The 14,109-nt window shown below is 36.4% G+C and overlaps 1 protein-coding gene across 11 annotated transcripts in view; it reads left to right on the forward strand.

The window, feature by feature from the left end:
* The window catches only part of LOC107083665 (receptor-type tyrosine-protein phosphatase S-like), a 272,199-nt gene that overhangs the window by 124,101 nt on the left and 133,989 nt on the right, over positions 1-14,109 (forward strand). For all 11 annotated transcript variants that reach the window (XM_015373047.1, XM_015373045.1, XM_015373049.1 and 8 more), the window contains one exon: positions 10,115-10,343. In XM_015373047.1, the coding sequence (XP_015228533.1) occupies positions 10,247-10,343 (97 nt within the window). In that variant the 5' untranslated portion in view covers positions 10,115-10,246. The remainder of the gene's footprint in view (positions 1-10,114; positions 10,344-14,109) is intronic.

Raw genomic sequence — 14,109 nt, forward strand, 5'->3', positions numbered from 1 at the left:
TCCCATCACCATTGCATTTTCAGAATGACGAGGAAGTGCGCTTCCCCATCTGTCCCGGTCGCCCTTCAAAAACTTTTCTTCCTCTCCTGTGGTACAATTTAAAGGGCATTCAAGCTGCTGGCCAGACGGTGCAATGGATGTCTAACTCTGTCGGCATCCAGCCAGAAACTGATGTCATCCTCATCAGCTCTTTTTTTCCCTGCTTTTATAACACACCATACGCATTCTTAAAAAGTTGCCCCCTTTATATTAAGCTTACACGCTCTTCACATCATTTCATTCTGCTGCTTCCAACAGGGACATGTTCCTTGTCCTATAAATAAACGCAGCTCTTAAAAATCCCTCTTAACATGTACGTCATGCTGTATTTCGTGATCTCCTTCCTTTCTTAAAACCTTTTCCTTAATTTAATGGATTTAATAGATTAGACTGTCATAGACAATATCACCCTTCTCTAGACTTTACTCAATTCAAATTCATTTCAAATTCAAAAATACTTTATTAATCCTAAAGGGAAATTAAATGTCGAAATAACTCGTACACTATTTTTTTAACAGGTGTTGCAGGTGTCGATAGCTGTAGGCAAGAAGGTTCTTCTTTAGTGGTCTGTCTTGCAAAGGATCTGGAGAAGCCTAGTACTGAAGACTTGTTTTTTAAAAGTCTTCTGAAGATGCTCACTGTTGTTCATAATTATGTTCACTTTATGAAGAATTCTTCTTTGTGAAATAATCTCCAGAGGTTCTAGATGAGTTACTAGAACAGAGCCGGCCCTCTTAGTTAGCTGTTTAGCTTTTTTTAAGTCATCACCTCTGATGCTGTTACTTGCTTATAGAACATCTTGATATAAGATATAAGATCTTGCTGCAAATGCCGAAGGACCTAAGCTTCTTAGGAAGTACAATCTGTTCTGTCCCCTTTTGTAGATGGCTTCCCAGTTGTCTCAAGTCTAGTTTTCAAGTCAAGGATTTTATACTCCCCAACCACCTCCACTTCTTCTTCCATGATTTTAATAGGTTTCAACTTGACCCTGTTTATTTTGAAATCTGCAATCAACTCCCTTTTGTTTTTGACCTTGAGTATGAGATGATTGTTTCCACACCATGCCATAAAGTGGTTCACTAGCTCTCTGTACTCAGCTTATTGTCCATCTTTGATGGACCCAATGATTGCAGAGCCATCAGAGTATTTCTGCAGATGACAGGACTCTGTCTGGTGCTGGAAGTCAGAGGTGTACAGAGTAAAAAGGAATGAAGAGAGTACCATCCCCTGTGGTGCTCCTGTGCTGTTGACTGCTTGATTAGACAGTTGACCATTCAGTCTGACAAACTGTGGTCTGCTTGTAATGTAGTCTTTGATCCAGGTGATTGTTGATGCCTCCACCTGAGTCTTTTGAAGTTTCTCACAAAGTAACTTAGGCTGAATTGTGTTAAATGCGCTGGTCAAAGAACATGATCCTTACAGTGCTGTCTACCTTTTCTAAATGGCATTGGTGTTGTTGAAGCAGGTGTATGATGGCATCATCAACTCCAACCCAATAGCGATAAGCAAACTGTGCGGGCTCAGAGGCGAAAAACATCAGAAAAGAAACTCTGATCCAAAAATGGAAGGACTCAAGTTCTCTTAAAAAAAGAATATCAGAGTCAAGCTAGCAGAGGTACTCCGACGTGCAGCCACCTTAAGCAGGGCAATTCTAAAACTGCTGGTGTTAGTGTTCACAATAAGTCCACCAAAGGCAGAAATAATAATTTTATTAGTGTTGCTTTGCATGTATGAAATTTGCCTGACAATTTTTTGTATCAGGTTAGGGAGGGTTATGCAGCCAAAGATTAAAAAATGTCTGTGGAGTAAAGTCCACTTCTAGGTGGTCAGCCAACCTCCCACCTGCCAATCAGTTATTCTCTGCCACACAGCCCTCGCTCTTGCTGCTGTGCACTCAACCTCAGCAGAGGTGGATTTCTGCTAAAAGCATTGCAGTCTTTGGTGTTTATTGGGGTGACAGTGCTGCCTCATAATGTTCAGGATAAACCCATTTCCTCCAGATCGAACTCGGGGTGAGACCTGAGAGGGGAAACAAGACGGGCAGGATACACCAGGCTTGAGGTAATATTGTTCCAAATTGTTTCATAAACTCCTGAATCTTTTGGAAATTGTGAAAAAATATTTTTTTTGTTTTTTTTTCTTTTTGTCCAAGTTGCTGCGAGGATTGCAGAACATTTGGTAGTTGTAAAAGATAATAATTTTTGGCTATAAAACGAACCAAACTCTCCTCAGATACATAAGAAAGTTTATGGATGTTGCAGAGGGACAACAGATGGCCGATACGAGGTGCATCTTTTCTGTCACACACTATTTGTTGATTTGGGAGCAATGAACAGTCAAGGGCAAAAGCTCATAGGAAAGAACTCCAAAAAGGGTTTGCCAGAGCAAGAAAATCTGCAGTCTCTTTTTAAGGCTAAGTCAGTGTAGTACAGGCAAGCCTTGTTTAAGTTTCTTTCAATATATACATAAGATGACATTACTCCATGAAAATAAAAACCATCATTTCCAAAAAAAGCATATTCCATAAGAGACAGTGCTTAAATGCTCAAAATAATTAAACAAAGTAGCTCTCCTACACTCTGTGCAGACCTCTTGTTAATCGCTGAAGTCTCACGCAGTCTGAGTATCGATGGCTTTATTGATTCCAAAAACAGAGATAACTTTTAGCCTTCTTCCCACAGTAACTTCCACCCTAAAGAGTACTGGTGTTAGTCAGACCTGACAGTGCGTAGGCATAGTATGTTATCTGAGAGGATAATGTTGTTTTTTTGTGATTCTGTTTAGTTTGTCACCATTTAGGACTAAAATTGAGATGAGCTGGGCAGCTTTCACAAAGATTTTAATTTATCTGATGTTATACTCTCTCTTCTTGCTCTTCAGACAAAGAGCAAATGCATAAAATTGTAAAAGTATTTTTAAATCCATAGGACCTTCACTGCAAAAATTCTAAATCTAAATAAGTCATTTTTTCTTAAAATAAGTGCATTTGTTCTTGAATTGAGAAACTAAAAGAGACATTTTGCCAATGGAACAAGACAATTTACACTTAAAATAAGAAAACACTATTGCATTGTCTTATTTCAAGTGCATATTACCTAATTATCTTATTTTAAGACCAAAAATACTCATTCCATTGGCAAACTATCTCATTTACCTGCTCAAATTAAGGGTAAATACACTTAATTTAAGAAATTTTGTACTTATTTCTAGATCGTTTTTGCAGTGTAAGTTTTTAATCACATCTGCATCATATCATAACATGAAGTGCAGAGCAGTGTAGCTGGAACATAAAAAAAAAACATTGCATCATTTACATAATAGTCTTGCAGTTCCATGCAAATTCATGTGATTTCCACCCAAACATCTGCAATGCTAGTACATTTTAGTATGCATGAGCTAGAGAAGTAATATGTAAGAAAAAGAGAGAAGGGGGAAGACTGTGGTCGTCCATTAAACCTTACAAAATTTTTCTGTGAATTAGTAACAATCCAATTCATTGTCAGTCTAAAAAAAGGTGTTGTGGGTTGAGGATGCAACATTGAATTCATTGCCTATTAATAACCATCAGAATCAGTGTGGTTAATATTTTAGCACATTGAAAAACAAATAGATATTATAGACTAGGGTTACTGTTGTGTATTTATGCTAATTAATGTTTACATGCACATCCATGGAGATGTGTAAATTAATGCATGACAGAGGAGATGGTTACATGGATAGATGGATGGATAGATGATAGATAGATGGACAGGTAGATGGATGGTGATATATGGATACTTACATTTCTGTGTTACCTTTCTGCAAAGGGTTGGAATTGATGAAAGGCTGTAAACCTGTTGTGGTAAAAGCTCTATGACTCAGGGCTGATGCATAAATAACATAATCTAATGTGAAAGAAGAGAGTGAGAGAAATTAGCTAAAGGCTGACCATAAATAGCAGATGGGGTTTTAGGGATGGTCATAAAAAGGTAGCATTTGGCTGAAAATTACCCTGTCTTTTTTTAAACTTAATAAAAATAAAAAACAGATACTGAAAAATATTGAATAAATAAACATTTTGCTGAACTTGTAGGTGTAGTCCAAATTTTGCCATAATTGCAGATTGTCAGTTATGTTGCATTCAAAAAATAATTTATGCCATTAACCTTTTGTTTGTTATTTTTTTAAGCAGGTAAATCCCAGTTTCTGTTTTGGAGATAGAAATAAAACTACTTCTATTTTAACATAAACATTTAATAACACAAACGGTAACCCACTGGTATCTAAAGTGGTGCTTAATTTCTATAATATTTTAGGATAATGAAGTGTGAAGTAAAGTGTTGTGCTTTTGTTTTTGCTGTTAACCGTAACAGTATTGTCCTCACTTTTAAAATGTAAAAAATATATTTTAAAATTAATGATTATCATTAAAAATATATATAAATTCATAATACTATTAAAGATATAGCACATTGATTGTTCTAGATATAATATTATCTATACAACATATGCATGTCCTTATTGATGCATTTAAGCATAAGCATTTGCCCTTAAAACATTGCATGTTCTCTATAATGTGATTAAAATGGAATAGTTTGCTGAAAGATATTCTCAGCCCTAAAAGCAAATTTAAGAACTTTGATATGCCTTCACTTTGTCTATTGAAGTTTTAGTTTGTTTGTTTTTCACTTTGGAAACTGAAAAAGAAAGTTATGTTGGCTAATTTCCCCAAAGTTAAAAAAGCAATAATCAAAGGTCAATCTTTTTTCAAGTAATTTTACAAACCTTCCTTGCTCTAAATTCCTCCCACTATTGTGTGAAGCTAATGCCTGTCTATACATGATTAAAAGTGTCCTTATTTATTAAAATGTTAGTGGCAGGGCTTGATAATACCCTAAAACCCGTGGTTACGTTACCTTCAGAAGTTTTTCCGTTTATAAAAGAAAATACACAGATTTATAAAAGCCTAAACAGTTTTGGACTATATGAAAAACTGTCAATATATATATATTTTTTTTAAACTACAGTTAACACATACTTAGGTTTAATATCACAGTGGGCAGAACCATGCACTTTTTGACCTTGTATAAGAAGTCAAACTTCTTTTCATCTCATAAAAGGAATTTTTAATGCAGGTCCTCAGGTTGATAAGACTTCCTTAGTGTAAATGCCTTCACATTTTTCCTGTCTGGCTGCTTCTAACAGTCTTCTTTTTTGCCCATTAAGTTTTGCATGATTGGATGGAAACATTGAGTTGTATCGAGTCACGTCTCTTTTCTCCTGTTAAGTGAGCTATAAGTTCAATATTCAGAGTCTATATTCTGTTGTGCACGTAGATGAGTTTTATATCTACTGCTGCTGCACTTATTTCATGCTCATGGTGCAAAGTTCCCCATCTCCCCTTTCCTTTCTGCTTTCTCAATCTCTGTAATCAAACGCATTAATATCAATATTGCATGAGGAAACGAGCAGAATTTAAAGCTTGACCATGTCAAAGTGAGAGTCCCTGATAGCTGGTGACTGCCATCACTCAGTGGAAATTGTGGCTGTAATTACTGGAGCCTTGCATTTGGTTAATATCTAGAGTGGAAGACATTTTTCACGGGGTTAAAAGTTTGATATGGGGAAATAGATTCATGACCAATCAATCTAAACTTTAAAAAATACATTCAGTCACATTAATCTACAGATGAAGAGTGCTTTCTCATTATCCATTTCATACTTGATTAATCTCCTTTTGTTTAACTCTGTTCTTATATTGAATGTGGCAACGCTAATGTTGCATTTTAGCACCTTAGCCTGAGGAATGCGTCTGACTTGCTTTTCACTCAATGATTAAACTCTGTAGCTGCAGTTTGATAGATTGCTGCTTAGAAAATTATAAAAAAATTTCCTATAACTCCAGCCAGCCTTTAGTTTTTTTGTTTTTTGTTAAGTCGGTTACTTAAAGATGTTTTGCAGTTATGAGCAATTTCATTTATTTAATGGCTTTTCTGATTTTGTGATGCAACACTGTCCATTTTCAGGTTGCGGTGGGATTTCAAGTGATTTTTTGATTGTCTTGGCTATCATAAAGCAACCTATCGCTATTGGATTATCTCTAAAAAGGAAAGCTGTCTTCCCAGTGAAGCTGTAATCTGTATAGGTTGAGTGTTAGTTGTTTGCCTGAGATAAATGCGGCAGCAGATCAGTTTTTGTCAGGGTTTACCAGAATGCCAAATACCTATAATGCTCTACCACATTCAATAGAAACGTTGATCCTAAGCCTATAACTCCATCTGTTGTAACTCCACCAGCTTTCTGTTATTGAGGTGATTGATATTTACAATTTTATTTTGGGGGTTTTAAGGTTCTTAATGGTCTGACCCGTCCTTACCAGATCATTTACACCATGAACCTTCAGCTACGGAATGTAACATTCAGACAAGCAAATGCTTTTAAAGGTTTCAAGATCAAAATGATGGTTATCACTTTTATTTATATAGAATGGTCTGCCTTTCTATATAAAAACTGCCAAGAGCTTCCAGACTTTTGGAGTGCTTTCAAGGAGTCTCTCTCTCTGTCTGTCTATCTCTCTATTACTTTCTCTATTGCTCTCTTTGCATTAGCTGCTCACTTGGTATACATTTGTTCATACCAGATCAACCAAAACAGACTTAAGGTGGATGCCTGTACAGGTTATTTTAATTTCAGTCTAACAGAATATGTGCTGCATATTTTTTTTCTGGGCCAATTTTTTTTAATTTTTAGTCCTCCATTTATATGATATTATTACATAATAATAAATGCTACACATGACTTAATTTAAACAAAAAAAGAAACATTTCTTATCAATTCAAACATCCCAATAACAATGGATAACAAATGGATGTAGCCGCAAAGAATGTGCTTAAGCTGATCTCTAGGCATGGATTCTAAATTCAGCATTAAATCAGCATAAACACATGCATAAACACATGCATCTATCAGCCGATACTGATAAAAAAAAAAAACAACAATGATTGTTTACACTATATCAGCTCAAAATATCGCTCGGTCAATGTATCGGTCTACCTCTAGTTCATACTTGTAATTTCTGTTGCTTCTAAATTATCTAAAAACTGCTTCAGTGACAATTAAAGTTTATAAATATAGAGATTGGGCTGAAGATCACCCCATAATTAAACAGTAATTTCCTTTCTTTTTAAATTGTTTTTAATTCGGATATTTCAAGAGGATGCAATAGAGCTTTAATTATAGCACCATAAAAATCTTTTATTTTTGCTTAAGGTTATTGTGCTATGAAAACCATACTGGCCCATGCTTACATACAAGAAGCTCAAGGAAATTGAAGTTCTACTTTGCTTTTGATAGCAGTTATTTGTAAAATCTCAACATAGATACAATATAACGTAAACATTTTTCACCCAATCTCTGTTCTTTGTCTTCTGTTTAGATTTCAGAGAAGGAAAGCATCTTTGAGCATTGTATGCTCAAAGCAGGGTTAAACTACAGCCCACACATGGCCTTAGGTTATGAATGTTGAGGCTGCTAAACAACAATAGTTGTAATTGTGTTGCACAGTTTATATAGCAACCACAGGTGAGAATGGCCCTGCCCTGAGGGGGAGACTATAAATCATAACCTTGGCATCTTGTGAGCAAAGATGTAGTAATTCCCTACAGGCATACGCAATTCCCTCTACCTACAGCAGTGTTTGCAGGCAGAACAATAGGGGCATCATTTCGTAAGACCCTTAGACGGTTTGATACTCCCGTATTCTCTTTATGAATGTTTCTGTGCTATCCTCCAGTGACATCACCTGCACTCCAGGCGAAGAAACAGAAAAGCAAAACACAGAAAAGAGCCCACACATGTTGGTCGTGTGTGTAGTATTGTAAGTGAAAGATGAGCAGAGCTTCTGAATAACACCCACTCCTTGTTGGCATGATTTGCCTTAAAAGATCTATTGTTGGTTTTCTTTGTCTCCCCCCCCCCCACCATTGCAGTTTTACAAGTGCACCCATGTCTTGTGTTATCAAGTTGCTCTGTTTAGATTGCATATGTGAAAAGAGAGTGCTTGCAGGTGAATGGAGTTTCTGCTGTTGTTTGGTCTCACTGTATGTTTTGTGGTTTCATCTTCAGTGTGCCTGCAGCTGCATGCTGCTTTGTATTTGTGCAGGTTAAATAGAGGGTGGGTCATAAGCTGTGAAGGTGGGTGGGTTGGGCACTTTCATGCGTGCTGTCTGAGGTGTTTGGTTGCAATGTGATTTAGATCAGGTTTTCTGCTATTTGGAAGAACCCCCTTAAAAAATTAAGATAAAAAAAGATAGAGGTCAGAAAAAAAACAGCTACAATATTTTCATAAAGTTTTTTGTCCATTTATTATCTTTAACCTTATCACAGATATTAAGTATATTCATTAAATACCTGAAAAATGTTGGATTCTGGCTAAGTGAATTCTTCAACATTCTATTCTAGATCAGTGTGGCTGCAAGCTATGCAAATGCTAAATGTTAACAGTTTCTTTGTTTCTTTGTGTTTCCTTACTGTTATCTGCTAAAAGTCTTGTTCTCTCTCACAGCTCAAATAAGTTTTATTTTAAACTGTTTCTCACACATTTTGCACTTCTGATTTCATTTTGAACTTCATAAAATTTTAGTCTTTGTAGCAACTTCTCACCGAAGAGTGTTGAGGTTTGTGATTGGGTAGGACCATATAGGGGCGGAACAAATCATTTGTTTTGCAAGCTTCCAGTTGTTAGCCTTTTATGGTCTCTGTTCCATGTCCAAGTTCTTGTAAAAAGTCAAAAGTTAAATGTGCTTCTGATAACTGTGATATATTTGTCATTTTTACCGTTTGTATCCTATTATCGAAGAGTTTTTTTGTTAATTACCCGCCTTTGATGGGGACTTTGAATGACAGGTAGAAATTGACAAAGTGATGTTAACATTTATGCCGATTTACAGCAAAGCTCAACCAATGTTATACATGTTCCAAACCACACCAAGTAAAATGCAGTCAGAGAAAATATAACTGTCTTGTTGGTTAAGATGTTTCAACCCGCACTGACAAAACAGCAGCTTTACCCACTGGGTTGTCATTGTATAAATTGCACATTACTTTTTTATACTAAAGCTCTGTACCACTCCATGTGCAAAAAAGCATTTCTTCCTGAGAGTCAGCCTCACTCTTCATTGAGTCACAGTTGACGAGTACCACTTTGCTACTCTTCATCCTGTGTGCAGCTACAATGCTGAAAGAGACTTTCCTACTTTAGTCATTAATAGCATATATCATTTTTATAAATCGTCCCCCATACAGCATTTTTAAAAGTGCCTAATATTCTTTTAACAGGGATCTCGTAGAACTGAATGAAAGAATTTGTCATTAAAGGGTTTACATAACTAATAGGTTGCCCTGTGATGCGTCAGCCTTATCAACGCGAAAACTCTTTGGGGAGGTTTTGACCCCAATCCTCATTTGTATTGAGTGATTATTGGCATTTTGACCAAAGCAGATAGACTTTGCCTGGAATGTTACTAAATACTTGTGTGATTGGATAAGCACATATTGACAGGATTGGGTAATTGAAACTGTGAAAAAGACAGGACAATGAATGACCTGCTGATAAAAGAAGACACTTGTTGGAAAATGTAAAGGTCAAAGGTTTGTGTAATGTGCCATTTTTGCTTACTGTGTCACTGACATCTTTTGACCTCACTACCAATTATCTGTCAGTAACATTGAAGGGCTGGGACCAGCGTTTCACATTGTTATGTTCTGTTGGTGTGTAGTTCTCTCAGGTCAAACTTGTATTTTTAACTCCCATGGCTTGAGTGAAATAGCCTTTAGATGTTACAGAATTATGCATATTGCTAAGCAAACGGTTTCAGCTTGTTGTTCCAAGAGTTCAATACTTCTAGATTTCTTAATGAAATGCTCCTGACATATTTTAATGGGAAGACAGTGGGGTTTCTGTATTATAAATTTCATATAGAAATGAAACTTCTTTTTAAACCTCAGTTCTAGAACCTACGTTAATCATAACTTGGGGTTCACGCTCCATTTATTGGTTGAAGTTTGACTAACTTTGTCTTTCCGTTTCTTTTTCTAGAGTGCCAAGCAGTTCTGCACAAAGACCTCAAACTTCCCTGCTCAGTTGGGGCTTCGGCTCCCTGGCCAGGTCATTAATTCATCCCACCCTGCATCCCCCAGCCCCATATCCCCCACCGTAGCTGCCGCCAAGATGGCCACCAGTGGTGCTCCTCGTCTCTCCTTGCCAATGTTACTTCATGTGACCATTCTGCTGCTATCTCTGCTGCTCACCTGCTCTCAAGCCTCATGTGAGTATGAGATTCAAGTATTTTACTTTTGTTTGCCTGGTATGCTGTCTGCAATGACTACCATTCTACTGCATTAGTGGTTAGAAAAAGAAGGACTGAAGTAAATGCAAGCATATTTGTGAGAAAAATGTAAAAGATTTGCTATGGTGAAAAACAAAAAGTTTGTTTTCATGAGCAGAGCTATATTATGTGTTTCAATAAGAAGAGGAAAAGTAAAGCAATGTTTTTACAAGACGTGAAAAAATTTCAAATTTAACTGTATTTGGATATGAGGGTGACGGTTCCCAATTAGGACTATTTATCTTGCAATCCAAAAAACGTGGGATTGATTCTAGCTTCCTGCCACATGTTAGTCACTTGCCTTCCAATCTACATTATTGGTGTGTGAATATTTACATATTATTTAATGTGATAAGTGAGATGCTGCACTTTATGAAAGGGAAATGTTTATTTCACTGCTAAGCTGCTGCTCATTCACTGTCAGTAAGCTGTATGTAACAAAATTGTTTTGTATACACTCTGTGTATACTCTGTGTTTGTCTAAGTCTAATTGATTGGGTAAACGTGGCAGTGGAACAATGTGTTGTGCGTCGTTAGTATGACTAGAAAACTGCAGTGTAAATTAACTCCACTGTTAAGGAAAACTATATTTGCTTAATAAGGTTGACCAAAAACAGCAGAGAACAACAGGTTATCTGTATGTATGACATCAGAAAATTATGGACAAATCTTTTTTTTAACTACTCCCAATCATAAATCTGATGCATAACAAAAATCAAAAGCTAGTATAATATGAACTTGTAGAGTGAAAAACTCTCAAGGTTAAAAGAAACCAGAAATGGTTAGAATGAAAGATGCAATTAAGTCAATTTCAAAAGTGAAGAGAGTATCCTTCAGTGTTCTTCAAGAGACTCAAGTGTGGCATCAGCCAGCTGTCAACTTGTGCCAGAAAACGTTTGTTCTCTCCTTTGCTCCATGGTAAAGTACTTTAGCACTGTGTGAGTGGCCATTGTTCTGCATCACCAGTACCCTAAGTAACAAATAGCTTTGGCACAAATAAATTAAAAGTACATTGCAAAACAACTGTGAAAATAAATAGAATAATTCAAACTAAATGTTGACAGGATGGTAAAGTAATACTGTCTGTTTTAATTTCCATTTCATTTTGTTATGAGTTTGTCTCATCCCCATTTCCTTATTCCAGGCTTGAATTAATTTAGTTACGAAACAAAAGATATTATTAGAAGAGGCATAATTCCCTAATGCATAGTTCTTTTCATAGACACCTTTTTTCACAAAGGTTGCTTTGTGTTTTCATTATACAACTGGCCCATAGTGTGTACCCTGTTAGCATATGGTCATTAAATTAATATTCTATTCTCCTAGAAGCTAAGAATTGCAATTAAAGGACTTTATCTATGTTCGCTTCAGAAAAAGAAAGTAACTGCACCACACAGTATGATGAGGTCAGTAGTAGGGGTGTAAATCACATCCATCATGGCCATTCGATTCAGTATCGATTTCCTGACCCAACGATTCGATTATTTTAGATACTCAAGAATACACCACGATATGATTTGATTCATTGGTTCATTTTTTTTTTTACACCTTATAGGCTAGAAAATGTTTAAAATTTGAAATAAATCAGTTAAAGCTGTAATATCGTTATGCATTTTTTTTTTAGAAACAACAGCAAATAACAGAAGTAGAAAAGTTGTACCCCACCTATTCCTATTAAAACCTTATTCAATGAAAAATAATAATGCCCCAGCGTTATAGATTCTTAGAGGCTTTGCATCAAAAAATACTGCACAAAATCAGTGCAATGAGTCCAATTTAATACCTCGGCTCCATACGTCCGCTCCCCCTCCACAGACGCTCCGCTGTCACTCTCCCAAATTGTAGCGGACCGCAGACAGTGCCGCAGACAGGAGGCCGGCTTGTTTTGTTTTTATAACCGAAATTGCGGACAACAACTCATGAAGTTGGACCCACTTGAAGAGCGAGGTGCGCGAGAACGCTGGGACCCTTTTTCCACCTGGATCTCCACTCTTTTTGGTCGTCATGTCCCTCCGTCGTCGGACTAAACTCGCCTCCACTTCCTCACCGTCTTGGCCGTATCTAGAGCATAAATCAAAAATGTCTGTGTCAAACTTACTGCAACACACTGCTGTAAGAGTATAACCAGGAAGCGAGGTAGGAGGGCAAAATAGGTTTAGCGCCACCACAGCAGGGGAGTGAGAATTACGTCCAGGAGCAAATGGATAAAAATAGACCGGAGGAGAAAAAAAAACATGCATCGATACTCTTGCGGACGTATTGATGCATCAGATCGTTGGCTGTTGGATGGATCGATGCATTGATACAAAATGATTATTTTTTACACCCCTAGTCATGATCACAGCGACGTCTGTATCTATATTGTAGAGGTCTACTCAGAATATTTTGTTGTATCTTAAATACAATTTAAAATCGTCTATCGATGAGTAAAAATCAGAGGCATTAACCGTAAATTGAATTCAACACCGTGAATTCATACTGAACATTTTTAGTAAAGCCCTTTTATCTAACAAATACAGCATCGTTTTAAAGCTCCATACATGCTGAATCCAAAGTTTACTGCACAAATGTTAAGACATACAAACCAATTTGGTTCGTTAAGATAAGCAGATCAGGTTTTCTGTGGGCCGTTTGACAGTGGCTTTAAAAATACGACAAGTTTTGAATCCAGTGGAGGTAATATTAATAATTTTTAACATATTATTGTTATTCATAATTACTATCATTGCCTATCTTAAAGTGCTGCAAACAAAATTAAAATAAAATAAAAGATAGCCATTTTTCATGAGTTGTTTTATTATGCAAAGAGATCTACACTTTCATGGACTCTTTGCAGGCTCTTTTGATACTCTGTTTTTTTGTTTGTTTTTTATTAACATACCACAAAATTTAAGTTCAAGATTTTTATATTTTTTCCATTATGGTTTAGTTATTATTATTTTTTTATGATGGTTTAATATATAGACATGCACACAGAATATTTTTCCATCCTCTGTCATTGTACCAATGCCTCTTATGGGGGAAAAATGACAGCAGATATTTTGTCTTGTCAGTTTGCATTGAATTTTACAAAGTATTCAAAAAGATACCAAAGCTGCACCACAGTTGCCTTTCCCATTTGAAAAATTGCTTTGCACATGGTACATCTTCACATTTGCATATCCTCCACCCTTAAGTTTGCACAGTTTGGTCATTAGAATATGATCTGCATATTGATGAAGGCACACAAGCAAAAAATGGTTTGAACACACTGTGTGCTGAATTACAAACGCAAATCACTTTGCACCTGCTTTGCAGAAATGCTCTGTGTGCACAAACACTTTTGCACCTGTTTTAAAACATGCAGACCTTCTGAAGATCAGGCCCTAATACTTGAAAGGAGAATTCTGCTTTGAACTTATATTTTCATATCCTCTTTACACCTCTAGTCACCATTTAAAAGGACTGTAGTATTAGAGAATTTGGGTTAAAAAATTATTATTTGGAATATCCCCTCTGCAAATGATGTCATTTCACAGACTTATCCTCCCTAACTTCTCATGTTTGCAACAAGGATGCATCAGTAGTCTTTTATCCCATCCTGTCAACTCATGCTTAGGATTTGTTCTGCACCATTTCCCTGTTAAGATGAGCTCAGAGCAGCATTAAGGAGACAAAACAAAGATGAGACTCCACAGAGAAATATTTCAAAACATGGAGGTTCCCC

Source organism: Cyprinodon variegatus, unplaced genomic scaffold (genome assembly GCF_000732505.1).
Source record: "Cyprinodon variegatus isolate N-32 unplaced genomic scaffold, C_variegatus-1.0 Scaffold80, whole genome shotgun sequence".
Lineage (NCBI taxonomy): Eukaryota > Metazoa > Chordata > Actinopteri > Cyprinodontiformes > Cyprinodontidae > Cyprinodon > Cyprinodon variegatus.